General features: G+C 39.4%; 1 protein-coding gene across 2 annotated transcripts; it reads left to right on the top strand.

Moving 5' to 3' along the window:
* The first annotated feature begins 12,777 nt into the window (after window positions 1-12,777).
* Window positions 12,778-14,407, top strand: LOC127120934 (12-oxophytodienoate reductase 1). 2 transcript variants are annotated; one of them, XM_051051552.1, is made up of 4 exons: window positions 12,778-13,008; window positions 13,085-13,356; window positions 13,449-13,625; window positions 13,707-14,407. In XM_051051552.1, exons 1-4 carry the CDS (start codon window positions 12,938-12,940, stop codon window positions 14,291-14,293), a joined length of 1,107 nt encoding a protein of 368 aa, XP_050907509.1. In that variant the 5' UTR covers window positions 12,778-12,937; the 3' UTR covers window positions 14,294-14,407. The 2 variants fall into 2 exon arrangements, with proteins under 2 accessions (XP_050907509.1, XP_050907510.1); XM_051051553.1 differs by having other exon boundaries at window positions 12,787-13,008; window positions 13,090-13,356.
* Window positions 14,408-14,866: the final 459 nt, after the last annotated feature.

Here is a 14,866-nt window from a genome sequence, read left to right as displayed (position 1 = left end):
AAAAGACAGTAAAATATAATTGATTAATATAAAATATGCTAGGGGAAGTGGTTGATTTAACCAGTTACGAATTCAGTCAAGATTTCCTTAATACCTATGAAACATTCAATTACCTAACCTCAGAATGTTCTTCCTTAAGTCCTTAAGGAAGAAACTATTAAACTACCAATTCTTACTCAAATGTCCATTCAATCAATCATTGGTTTTAATCATAAACAATATCAAGGTTTTCGGTGGTTTACAAAAGTGACTAGTCCTAGATGATGCAATCATAAACCTAATTGTGTGAAAACCCTAACAATCACAATCCTGTTATTGATAGTCATAAATCAATTTGTATTTGTCCGATACAAAAGCATAATAACATCACACAATTGAATTGAAATAAGTAACTTAGTAATAAGGAAATCATTCGTTCAAATTCATAACATACGATCAAATCAGGACCACCCCCCTAACATAGGGGGTTTAGCCTCTCATAGTAGTAACCGAAATCATAGTATTAAAATTAGACATTACAAAGAACTAGGAGATTTGGATCTTCAATGGTCGGAACCCTTGAATCTTGCCGTCTTCAAATCCTCCGTTTTTGCTATCTTCTCAATGCCGTGTTTTCTTTTGTACGTCAAAAAGTGTTTTCTCCTTTCTCTTCCAAGCCTTCTTATAGCTTCAGATGAATCTCTTCCAAGCAAAAGGTCCAGACTACCCTTAATGGGCATAATAGGTTCACAAAGCAAAAGTTGGGGTTTCCAAGCCGCGCCCAATAACACGGGCCGTGTGTGTACACACGGGTGCCCGTGTTGCTCTCCATGATAATTATCTTCAAAACAAGCTACAGAGGCAACAACACGGACCGTGTTCCTCCACACGGGTAGCCGTGTTAATGCACTGTTTTAAACAACACGGCCGTGTGTCACCACACGGGTGCCCGTGTTAATCTCTGTTTTTCTTCTGCCATTTTGCTCTGCCTGATCAACAACACGGGCAGTGTTGTAGCACACGGATGCCCGTGTTGACCTGCTGTCTCTTCATATTTTTGCCTTTCTGAGTATCCATAACTTCACCATTAATGCGTTTAAACCTGTGCAATGGCCTGTAACAATGACACTACCAAACGAAGCGTAAAAGAGATCTTTTTGACATAAACTTGTAATCGAATGCGATGTGATACCAAACCAACAAAACATGATAAATGACTCTGAAGCAACTATAAACAAACATAAATCTTACCAAAGTGATGAAAATATGTCGGATTAACGGTGGGAATTCAATGGAAATGGTGACCGATCACAACCCCAAACTTGTCTCATTGCTTGTCTTCAAGTGATGTATTGAGTCCAAACAAAGGTCACCCCCGAATTCATTTTCCACAATGCAACCTAGTCTTTCACAATTTTTGTTCTTCCTTTCCAATCGAGTTTCAGGTCTCTCCGATTCAGGCAGTTTACCATATTTCCACATCAGAAACCTCTTCACCTGCAAGCTTTTCACACACTCACAACATCTTTCAGGGTTAGGTGTGTACACTCACAGCACAGTATGCAATACCAAACTCTTAAATTTGAATACATTCTAATGTCACTACCACAGCAGATTCCACACACTTTTCGAGGTTTTTTTGGGTTGTAACGGGGCTTGGGTACGGTGGGATAAACAAAAAAATGGATAACAAAGGGTTTTGAACTCGACAGTCATGTTGTGTGATTTTTCTTTCTCTTTTTCTCGTGCATCACGTATACTCTGGGGTTTAATTTCACTCTTTTGACTCTTTTTCTACTCAAATTTTTCGAGCATTTTATAGGTGTTAGAGTCTTAAGTCTCGGCAAATGCATTTTTCTCTTTTTTTTTTCTCTTTTTTTTTTCTTTTTTTTTCTTTTAAGGAACATACATACTATTTTTCTTTTTGTATGATCTCTTATTATGCACTTGCCCTCTCTTTCAAGATTTCCACCCCAAACTTAGTTTTATTGCACATCTTGCAATTCACACAATCATACCGAGTAATGGAAAAAAATTGAATGATTAAAAGTTAACAGGGGGTTTATGATGAATAAATGCTTAATAGTTAACAGGGGGTTTATGATGAATAAAATGGCTAAGGCTCAACGGGGTTCACGAAGGGAAACATACAGATAGGGATGGTTAGAAAGGCCTTGGCTAAACAAACAACTTGCCTCAGTGTGTGTTGTCATGTTGTGACGTGTCAACAGGACATACGCAAAATCAGAGTGATAAAGTCATACCTGGCTGAACTCATGCTGATATTTAGTGTTTGGCTTTTTGTGATCTCACCATGTTGGTTAGCTTGCAAGCTCTGAAGCCTCCTCGTGTTATGTGGTTCTTTTCTGACTTGGTTTTTCCATACCGCTCTCTTGGTCCGGTGTCCCCAAATTGTGTCCGACTTTATTTCCTCAAGGTTGCATCAACTTCCGGGGTGCCTTATCAGCCTAAGTTTGAAGGGTGTCATTCATCCACTACCATTGATCCCGGGCTCGTCCAACCGTTTCTCATCACTCTGTACACACAGTAGGTCCAACAGAAAAGAAAACAAACAAAACAAACAAACATACTAATATAACGATAACATAACAAAAACAAAAAAAATTGAAAGAGAATTAAACATGAAAGGAGAAAACCCCCCATACTTGAACTAAACATTGACCTCAATGTTTAAATTCAAAAACGAATGGGACTTACAGTGATCACTGTTGTGGAGGAGGCGGAGGATCGTGCGGGAAATGCAACATCAGACGTTGCATCATGGCTTGCATGTCATCCATGACTGTCCCTTGTCGAAACAGTTCCACACTCTGTCTATCTAATTCCGTATCTTGTCTGGTTTGCTCGGTGCGGAGAGTTCCCATCTCAGTCTAGAGCCAACCCCACTGGTTCTGAGACATAAAAGAGGATCCTTCACCATGTAGGCTCGAATCATGTGGGGGTGGCATACCACGGGTAGCTGGCCTCTCATCTTCTTCCATTTCCTCACCTGAAAGGTCATGGTCAAACTGAGCATCTTCCCCTACAGATTGGGCTGAACCTGTATACAACCAGTTAGCAACATTGACAATGCTAATGGAACCAGGTGCTGGTAGTGCGAGCACTTCCACATTGTGAATCACCAGAGAGTAATGAGTCGGCCTGATGGCAATCATTTGCTGATTGACTAGAGTGTGCATGTCGATCTTAGTCTTTCCCATCACTGCAGTTTCTTCCAGCAAGAGTTGATCATACCCAAAGTGGCCCGCAATCTGCGTGATCATACCACCCACAGAAATATCACCGGTAGTTGCGTGGCCAACTTGCTTCAAATGATTGGCGGCGAAAGCCGCTGCATTGATTCGCTCATTGTGGGCCATGCAATGAAGAAAAAATAACTCTCTCTTAGCAGCGACCCCGGTACTATCACCCCGTCCGAACAAGGTGTAGGCTAACCCTTTTTGTGCATATCTGAAGCACGGGTTATGAATCCCAGAAGCTTTTCCCGAGCTAGGGTTATAGCCAGTTTTACGTGTAATAGCCCTCCAGAAATCAATTGCAGAAAAAGTGTCCAGAGGGGTTCCGGGTCCAGATACCGGGAGTCTCAGAATGCTCCCAAGTTCCTCAACAGATAACTCGTGATTTTCATCAAACAAGCGGAAAGTAATTTGACCATAAAATTCCATCTCCGAACCTGTCCACCTTCTCCTCATCTTAAACTCAACCGTACTTAAGAATTCAAGTGTGATACGAGCGAAGGTCGGTGCTTCGAATTGCATGAATTCTAACATACCGATATTGTGAAACATGCGGTGCACCTCTTCCTTTAAACCTAACTCATCCAGTGTAGCATCACACATATATCGTGTCGGAATGAGCTTACGTTTAGCGAGAATCACATACCTCTCTTGATGATTCGGTTGTTCAAACAAAATGCCACGAGGATTCGTAGAGCGTCCAGCCCGTTGCTTCGATCGAGAAGACGTGGCTACATCATTCTCCTTGCTTATACGCTTTGGGGGCATAATGATACCTGTAAAAATTTCTCAAAATCCAAAGAACAAATTAGTGAAAACTGCCACCGTCACTGTGTAGAGGACGGCGAGAGGAACGATTTTTGTGAAGGTGAGATGAGGTTAAAGTGAGTGGAGCTATGAGAAAAGTGAAGCTTAATTTGATGGAGGCTAGGTTAACAATGGAGGAAGAGGGAGAGAGAAGCTTTCAAAAATCAGAAAAAGTGAGAATAAGTGGTGGGGAAGAGATGTAATAGCAAGTGGATCCCAACATTAAAAGTACCCAAAATCACAAAATTTCAAAAATTAACCCGTTACGAACAACACGGCCGTGTTCCTGCACACGGGCCCCCGTGTTAATTCACTGTTTTAATTAACCCGACCGTGTGTCACCACACGGGCGCCCGTGTTAATCCACTGTTTTAATTAACACGGTCGTGTGTCACCACACGGGTGACCGTGTGTCACCACACGGGTGGCCGTGTGGATGCCCAGTATTCCTCTTGCAGCACGACACGGGTGGCCGTGTGGATGACCTATTTTCCTCAATTTCTGAATTCTGCTATGCTTCATAGGTATGGCATCCTTTCGCTGAGAGGTGATTATGACTATACTCTCCAAGTTCCACTCCTTACCTACAACAACGTTTCACACCCACACAGAAAAGAAAAAAACAAAATAAGTTAACAATCGAACACGTGGGTTGCCTCCCACGAAGCGCTTCGTTTAACGTCGCATGGCTCGACGGTTGTCCACCTCATTAGGCGAGGCGTATATGGTCAATCAATCCAGGTTGTTGGCCTCTGTAATAGGGCTTCAGCCTCTGGCCATTCACCTTGAATATATCTCCATTGTTTTGGTTCTTAATCTCTATTGCTCCGTGGGAAAAAACCTTCTGCACGACAAATGGCCCGGACCATCTTGATTTCAATTTCCGAGGAAACAACTTGAGCCTCGAATTGAACAATAATACCAGTTGTCCTTCCCAGAAATTTTTCCTGATGATTCTCTGATCATGCCACTTCCGTGTTTTCTCCTTGTACATCTTTGCATTCTCATATGCCTGATTACGAAATTCTTCTAACTCGTGCAGTTGAAGAATTCGGGATTCACCGGCTTTTGCAAGATCACAATTTAAGAACTTGGATGCCCAAAAGGCTTTGTGCTCTAATTCCAAAGAAAGATGACACGCCTTACCATAAATTAGTTGATACGGAGACATGTCAATTGGGGTTTTGAAAGCGGTTCGGTACGCCCATAACGCGTCATCTAATTTGATTGCCCAATCTTTTCTTGAAGCACTCACTGTCTTTTCCAAAATCTGTTTAATTTGCCGATTAGACACTTCAACTTGCCCACTCGTTTGGGGATGATATGGTGTGGCAATCTTGTGCTTCACATTATATTTCTTCAATAAGTTATCCATGAGCTTATTCAAGAAATGTGTTCCTTCATCACTGATAAGTGCTCTAGGCACACCAAACCTTGAGAAGATGTTTTGTTTGAGAAAGTGTACCACTACTCTCGCATCATTAGAAGGGAGGGCTACGGCTTCCACCCATTTGGAGACATAGTCCACAGCCACCAGAATATAATTTTTTCCAAATGAGGATGGAAATGGCCCCATAAAGTCTATCCCCCAAACATCAAATAATTCCACTTCAAGCATGCCCTTTTGAGGCATCTGATTCCTCCTAGAAATATTTCCTGTCCATTGGCCAGTACAACCCTGATTGGAGGACTTTTGCGGTTATCCTGTCTCCACTAAAGTGTCCCCCATAATTTGAGTCATGACATGCCTTTAAGACTTCATTTTGTTCTTCCTCAGGGACACATCGACGAATTAGTCCGTCTACCCCTTTCTTATACAAGAATGGTTCGTCCCACAAATAAAACCTGCAATCATGAAGAAACTTTTTCTTTTTATTATAATCAAAGTCGTCAGGAATTATACCTCCCACCAGGTAGTTTGCGTAGTCAACAAACCAAGGAACACCCACCACCACGAGGATTCTTTCATCTATAAACTCGTCCTTTATGGGATGTTCCTCTTCCGTCTCTTCAATCGGAGACATTCGAGATAGGTGGTCAGCAACGGTGTTTTCACACCCCTTTTTGTCTCGAATTTCAAGGTCAAATTCTTGCAACAGCAAGATCCATCTGAGCAGCCTTGGCTTCGAGTCCTGTTTAGAAAAAAGATATTTCAACGCAGCATGGTCAGTATAAACAATTATCTTTGTTCCCAACAAGTATTGCCGAAATTTGTCAAAGGCATAAACCACAGTCAGTAACTCATTCTCTGTGGTTGCATAATTCATCTGGGCTGGATTCAACACATGGCTAGCATAGTAGATGACGTGGAGGCGTTTGTCTTTTCTTTTCCCCAAGACTGCCCCTACTGCTATATCGCTCGCATCGCACATTATCTCAAAGGGTAGAGACCAGTTAGGCGAGATCACTATAGGAGCAGACACCAATTTATTTTTCAGAGTCTCGAAGGCTTCGTTGCACTTTTTGTCAAACAGAAACGGAGTATCCTTCACAAGCAGGCTAGTCAAAGGTTTTGCGATCTTAGAGAAATCTTTGATGAACATACGATAGAATCCTGCATGTCCCAAGAAACTCCGTATACATTTCTCATTCACAGGATGAGGGAGATTGGCGATCACTTCCACTTTTGCCTTGTCAACTTCTATTCCTTGATGGGAAATTGTATGACCTAGTATTATCCCTTCTCTCACCATTTAGTGACACTTTTCCCAATTCAGGATTAGATTGGTTTGTTGACATCTTTCCAGCACAAGTGACAGATTATACAAACAATTTTCGAAAGAAGATCCAAAAACCGAAAAATCATCCATAAACACCTCCATATGCTTCTCAAGCATATCGGAAAATATGGATGTCATGCACCTCTGAAATGTCACAGGTGCGTTGCATAAACCAAATGGCATTCTTCTATAAGCAAAGATTCCATACGGGCATGTGAACGCTGTTTTTTCTTGATCCTCAGGTGCCACAGCAATTTGGTTGTACCCTGAGTACCCATCCAGAAAACAGTAGAAATGATGACCTGCCAATCTTTCCAACATCTGATCGATAAAAGGTAAAGGAAAATGGTCCTTCCTTGTAGCAGTGTTCAGTCTTCTATAGTCTATGCAAACTCTCCAACCTGTAACAGTACGGGTGGGGATCAACTCATTTTTCTCATTTTTTATCACAGTTGTCCCTCCCTTCTTTGGTACCACATGAACTGGGCTCACCCACGAACTGTCAGATATTGGATAAATTAACCCCGCATCTAAAAGTTTCACAACCTCCTTGGGAACAACTTCTTTCATAGCTGGATTCAGTCTTCTTTGAGGTTGGACGACCGGTTTTTGATCATCCTCCATCAAAATCTTGTGCATGCACATTATCGGGCTGATTCCTTTTAAATCGTCCATCGCCCACCCGATAGCACCCTTGTATTTCTTTAGGACTTTGATTAGCTCTCCTTCTTGGGTCTCTCTCAAACCTGAATTGATGATTGCTGGACATTTTTCCTCATTGTCATGAAACACATATTTGAGATGTTCTAGTAATTATTTCAACTCTATCCCTTTTTTTATATCCTGTTTTGATTCTGAAGATGTTTTAGGCCGAAGCTCCTCCCACCGTTGCGGTCGGGAACGAACCCAAGGCGGTTGTTCCTTTAACATCGCTACCACTTCAGATTCTTTCTCATCAATTCCTTCAGTATCCTCAATGATAGATAAACTCAAAACTCTCTCCAAAGGAAGCTTGGGTGTTGTAATCTGCATAGATTGAGCAAAAACTGTATCTAACACTTCAATACTTTTACTCGCCCCTTCGTCATCCTTGAATTTCATAGTATCCCTCACATCAATTTTGAGCTTTTCATCATAAACTTTGAGGGTCATGGTTCCTTCCTCAATATCTATCATGCATCTTCCAGTTTCCAGGAAAGGTCTTCCCAATATGAGAGGAATCTCCTCATCTTCCGGCATCTCGAGTATCACAAAATCCACCGGGAATACAAATTTATCAATCTTCACCAGAACATCTGTTGCTATACCATAGGGTCTCTTCATAGAATGATCCGCAAACTGCAGTGTCATGCGAGTATCATGCACCTCCCCTAACTCCAGTTTTTTGTAAATCGAGAGGGGCATTAGACTAACACTTGCTCCCAAATCGATCAGTGCCTTTTTGAATGATTTGTCTCCAATGGTACAAGGAATAGTGACTGCACCTCTATCTTTTTTCTTCATCGGAATTTTTAGGCCCTGCAAAATAGCACTACAAGTTTCAGTTAGCATGACTGGCTCGCTGTCGATCGACCTTTTCTTCGATATGATGTCTTTCATGAATTTGGCGTAGATCGGCATCTGTTCCAGAGCTTCAGCAAAAGGTATGTTGATCTCGAGCTTCTTGAATAATTCTAAGAATTTCTCAAAAAAAAAATCATGGAGATCTTTCTTCTTTGTTCTTGTCGGAAAAGGAAGAATGATCTTTGGTTTTTGTTTCTCTTGCTGGCTTGTCGGCTTGACCACCACTTCTTCAGTTTGTTTTGGCTCTTCTCTAATCTCCAAGTCAACTTCCAACAATCCATCTTCTTCAACCTGTTCGTCAACCTGTGGTTCCTTAGCTTTTCCTTTTCTGGTGACCACAACTTTAATGTGACTTTGATCACGGGGATTAACGACTGTCCCACTAGGAAGCGTGCCAGGTGCATGGGAGTTTGAGGCTAACTGTTGGGCAATTTGACCCATCTGAATTTCAAGATTTTTTATGGATGTTGTAGTGTTCTTCTGATTATTTCGAGTCTCCTCTTGGAATTGGATGTTGTGAGCTGCCATCTTTTCAATTGCGATCTCCCAATCTGCCTTCTTAGGTGCCTGTTGTTGCTGCTGCTGATATTGATTTTGATATTGACCCTGTGCCTGTTGTTGCACGTTCCCTCTTTGATCTTTCCATGCAAAGTTGGGATGATTCTTCCACCCCGGATTGTATGTGTTGGAGTAGGGATTGTTTTGCTCTAAAAATTTTATATCTTCGATCTGTTGCAGTGTTGCAAAGCAATGAACAGTATTGTGTGGTCCATTGCAAATGCCACACACTTCACTCGGTGCCTGTTGCACTTGAGCCACTTTCTGAGCACCTATGTTTAGTGCTTTCAACCTTTTCTCTACCTCCGCAGCAACAGCTTCTTCAATTTTCACCTGTTTGTTTGTTTCAAGCTTCAAGTCAATAACTGCAGATTTTGCTTGATACCCTGTCATATAACTCTAAATGCTCGTTCGAGGCAATAGCTTCAATTATCTTCTTCATACCGGTGGCTGTTGCAAAGTTGGCTGAGCCACCAGCTGCTGAATCAAGGATTTGTCTCGTTTGAATTCGAAGACCATTGACAAACATTTGCATTTGTTCAGTTTCATCCATGTTGTGAGTAGGACAAGCCACTAGGATTCTCTTGAATCGTTTGTAGGCATCTCCTAGTGACTCACCCTCCTTCTGCTTGAAGTTTAGGATCTCATATCTTTTCCGCAATGACACAGATGCGAGAAAATACTCCTGCAAGAACGTTGTTTCCATTTGCTCCCATGTAGTGATACTACCAGCAGGTAAGGAATAAAACCACTCTTCGGCCTCATCTGCTAAAGTGAATGGGAACATACGAAGTCGGATTGCTTCTTCGCTATGTCCAGGCATTTTCAGTGTTGTGTTCATGGTTAAAAATCTTTGCAGATGCTTGTTGGCATCTTCATTCACTCTTCCAGAGAAGGATCGTCTTTCGAGTTGATTAATGGTGCTGGGATGCAGCTGAAATTGTTCCACATTAATCGGTTGGTTGACAATTGTCATACGACCACCCGAGGTGTTGGTTCCACCATAGTCACCGAGGAGTCTCTCTGGTGGTGGTGGTGGTGGATTAACAACCATGATTTCAGGAACTGTTTCCGCGTCTGAATCTGAATTCTCTGAGTGCATTGAAACAACTTCCCCTTCCGCTTTCTCTGCTAATTCTAGTTTTTCTCTCTTAGCTTGTCTTAGTCTAGCGCGAAGAGTTCTTTCTAGATCTGTGTCAAAAGGAAAATCCGCTGAGGCCTTACCTTGCATAAACAAGTTAGACAAAGATTAGAATTGAATAACAAAATTGTCACAGATAAAATTTTGGTTGACGAGCAACAAAATTTCGATAGAATAGAAATTAAAATATGTATTTTGGAAATCCCCAACAACGGCGCCAAAAACTTGATCGAAAAAATAGCAAGTGTACTATTTTTACCGATGTAGTAATAAGGAGTTTTATTTCCAAGTATCGATCTCAGGGATTGCGTAGGAAATACTTATTTAACTTTGATTCTATCAGAACAAAAATATAATGGTTTGGTTGTTTTAGGAATTTCAGCAATAAACACAAAAGACAGTAAAATATAATTGATTAATATAAAATATGCTAGGGGAAGTGGTTGATTTAACCAGTTACGAATTCAGTCAAGATTTCCTTAATACCTATGAAACATTCAATTACCTAACCTCAGAATGTTCTTCCTTAAGTCCTTAAGGAAGAAACTATTAAACTACCAATTCTTACTCAAATGTCCATTCAATCAATCATTGGTTTTAATCATAAACAATATCAAGGTTTTCGGTGGTTTACAAAAGTGACTAGTCCTAGATGATTCAATCATAAACCTAATTGTGTGAAAACCCTAACAATCACAATCCTGTTATTGATAGTCATAGATCAATTTGTATTTGTCCGATACAAAAGCATAATAACATCACACAATTGAATTGAAATAAGTAACTTAGTAATAAGAAAATCATTCGTTCAAATTCATAACATACGATCAAATCAGGACCACCCCCCTAACATAGGGGGTTTAGCCTCTCATAGTAGTAACCGAAATCATAGTACGAAAATTAGACATTACAAAGAACTAGGAGATTTGGATCTTCAATGGTCGGAACCCTTGAATCTCGCCGTCTTCAAATCCTCCGTTTTTGCTATCTTCTCAATGCCGTGTTTTCTTTTGTACGTCAAAAAGTGTTTTCTCCTTTCTCTTCCAAGCCTTCTTATAGCTTCAGATGAATCTCTTCCAAGCAAAAGGTCCAGACTACCCTTAATGAGCAGAATAGGTTCACAAAGCAAAAGTTGGGGTTTCCAAGCCGCGCCCAACAACACGGGCCGTGTGTATACACACGGGTGCCCGTGTTGCTCTCCATGATAATTATCTTCAAAACAAGCTACAGAGGCAACAACACGGGCCGTGTTCCTCCACACGGGTGCCCGTGTTAATGCACTGTTTTAAACAACACGGCCGTGTGTCACCACACGGGTGCCCGTGTTGATCTCTGTTTTTCTTCTGCCATTTTGCTCTGCCTGATCAATAACACGGGCAGTGTTGTAGCACACGGGTGCCAGTGTTGACCTGCTGTCTCTTCATATTTTTGCCTTTCTGAGTATCCATAACTTCGCCATTAATGCGTTTAAACCTGTGCAATGGCCTGTAACAATGACACTACCAAACGAAGCGTACAAGAGATCTTTTTGACATAAACTTGTAATCGAATGCGATGTGATACCAAACCAACAAAACATGATAAATGACTCTGAAGCAACTATAAACAAACATAAATCTTACCAAAGTGATGAAAATATGTCGGATTAACGGTGGGAATTCAATGGAAATGGTGACCGATCAGTATCTCTCACCTGTAGTATTCGTATGTTGACTCGTTTAATGCATATCATGTGTATGAAAAATAAATTAGTATGTAGAAGTTACTGTTAGATGTCTTAAGAAAGATATGTTTAGGAAAATACCTATGTTAACAACTTTTTTGCGAAGTTCCTTGTCTCTGATTTTTCTCATAAAATTTTGTGATATATGCCTGATGCAATAGACGTGTGATGAGGAAGGGTTCTGTCAGCCATTATCTGGGTTATTATAGGCATTCTTTATTGACTCATGTCGATCTAAGATCAAACATAGGTTGCATTGTGGTGTAACGTGCATTCTAAGATTTCTCAAGAAAAAACTCCAAGCATCACCAGTTTCACTCTCTACCAATGCAAAAGCTATTGAAAATATGTTCCTATTCCCGTCTTGTGCCACATCCATTAACAAATTCCCTTAATTTTCCATATAACCATGTGCCGTCAATTTGAACTACCGGTTTGCAGAATGCAAAATCCTTGATTGATGGTTGGAAAGTCAAAAAAAGACAGTGGAGAACTCTAACATCACTGATTTGTGTCCCTTCGTTTAAAAATACAGGAAGAGTCTCGAGTTCTATTTTAATACCCGGTAGAAATATTTTCATGACCAACAACCATCGCGACAGGTCGTTGTATGAAGCCTTCTAGTTTCCATAAATAGAAGCGATAACCTTCTTCTTTGAAATCCATGTCTTTTTGTAAGAGATTGTCTAGTTGAATTTCTCCTTAATATGAGCGATGATGTGTTTCATTTTTAGCGAAACATCACTGTTAATTAGACATTTGATAATGTTACATATTATATTGGAGTCAATTTTTAAATAAAAACATAAACGAATAATTATATTATATTAAATAGTAATTTTTAATTAATTTATATATTAAAGAATTATTTTTAATTAATTAATAATAACTCTATAAAAAATCTTTCATGTGAGATGACAGACTCCAACTGAATCTGTGAGGCGTCTGCCATCCTAAGTGGAGTGTGTAAAAAAAATATTTAAAAAATCTACTAAAAAAACATGATGTTTTGAGAAAAAAAAATAGATGAAGTGACATTTTATGACTTATGTTTCAGGTTTGTGGTATTTGGGTTAAAGACTCCACTTAAAGCATTAAAAAAGAATATCATTGAACTTCATCTTCATTACTTATATTTATTATATTGGTATATCAGTTTCGGTTCATAATTAACTAAATAATCGATGAAATGGAAATCAGCGGTGATCTCGTTCCTCTTCTTACTCCTTACAACATGGGCAAATTCAATCTTTCTCATAGGTAATACTATATAATTTCATATGATTCCTTTCATTTCCTTTGCTTCTGAATTCAAATATATATAATTTAATTTCAGAGTAGTTTTAGCACCATTGACCAGATCTAGATCCTACAACAACGTTCCTCAACCTCATACTATACTCTATTACTCTCAAAGAACCTCTAATGGAGCTCTTCTCATATCTGAAGCTACCGGTGTTTCTCAAACTGCTCAAGGCTATCCAAACACACCGGGTATTTGGACAAAAGAGCAAGTGGAAGCATGGAAACCCATTGTAGAGGCTGTTCATGCCAAAGGTGGTACCTTCTTTTGTCAACTTTGGCATGTTGGAAGATTTTTTGGTTCTGGTATGTTTTATGTTTTATTTTATTTTATTAAATTGGTAATTTGTTAATAGATTTTTCTGATATAAGCACTTAATGTGTTGTATGTTCATTAGTTTATCAATCAAATGGACCAACACCAGTATCTTCTACTGATAAAATACTCAAACCAAAAATTGGAGATGATGGTGTTGTAATGTCACAGTTCATACAACCGAGGAGACTAAGAACAGAAGAAATTCCCGATGTTGTCAATGATTTTAGACTTGCTGCGAGAAATGCTATTGAAGCTGGTAATTTTACTGAACTATAGAAACTGAAACTAGAGACGGAAAATATTGTTTACCAAATATTTGATGTTTTGCAAATTGTAGGTTTTGATGGGGTTGAGATCCAAGGGGCTAATGGCTATCTACTTGAGCAATTCATGAAAGATAAAGTGAATGATAGAACAGATGAGTATGGCGGATCTCTTGAGAATCGTTGTCGATTTGTGTTGGAAGTTGTTGAAGCTGTTGTGAATGAGATAGGTGGAGAAAGAGTTGGAATAAAGTTATCACCATTTTCTGAAGTGGGAGATTGTGGAGACTCAAATCCTAAAGCATTGGGGCTTTATATGGTTGATGCTATTAATAAATATGGTGTTTTGTATTGCCATATGGTGGAACCGAGAATGGACATTGTTGATGAAAAAACTGAATGTGTTCACAGCTTGGTGCCAATGAGAAAAGCTTTCAACGGAACTTTCATGGTTGTGGGAGGTTATGACAGACAAGATGGGATCAACGCTATAGTTGAAAATAGGGCGGATCTTGTTGCTTATGGTCGTTTGTTCATATCTAATCCAGATTTGCCGAAGAGATTTGCAATTGATGCTCCTCTAAACAAGTATAACGAGGAAACATTCTATACTTTTGATCCAGTTCTCTACTATACGGACTACCCTTTTCTTGAAGGGTGAAACATAGGTTGTAGTTGATGTATTGTTGTTATGTTTTGAAAGTTTGTGACCAACTGTGTGTTGAATTGTAACTTTGTTCTAAAAGTTTACAACTAACCGTGTGTTATATTGTAACTTTGTTCTTAGTGTTTGTAATTAGTTAAATAACTTGCACAAAAAGTTATATGGGTATCAAAGTTGTTGAAAATCCATTATATATAATCAATTTTTTAATTCAATTAAAAATACTCCACTGATCAATAAATTGCTCATTTCTTACATTAATTAATTTCATCTTACAAAGTCTAGTAGCTTAGAACACAAGTTATTAAACTTTCTTCTTCTTTCTTATGTCTTGCATATCAAATTGTTCCAACAAATTGGTATAACAAAGTCTGATTTGATATAACTATTAATCCTTGTTCTAGATTGATGGAAAACTTCAATATAACTTTAAATCAATTGCATGTGATTCTGTCATTATTCAAAGATGAAAACTATGATCGATGATGTGTACAAATGAATGTGATCTTCAGATTTTAAAACAATATGAAAATTGTGAAGGATGGACTTGTAACATAGGAGAAGAATGCA

The sequence above is a fragment of the Lathyrus oleraceus genome, chromosome 2 (assembly GCF_024323335.1).
Source record: "Lathyrus oleraceus cultivar Zhongwan6 chromosome 2, CAAS_Psat_ZW6_1.0, whole genome shotgun sequence".
NCBI lineage: Eukaryota > Viridiplantae > Streptophyta > Magnoliopsida > Fabales > Fabaceae > Lathyrus > Lathyrus oleraceus.
The sequence above is the reverse complement of the archived record's forward strand: the minus strand, read 5'-3'. Positions and strand labels throughout refer to the sequence as shown.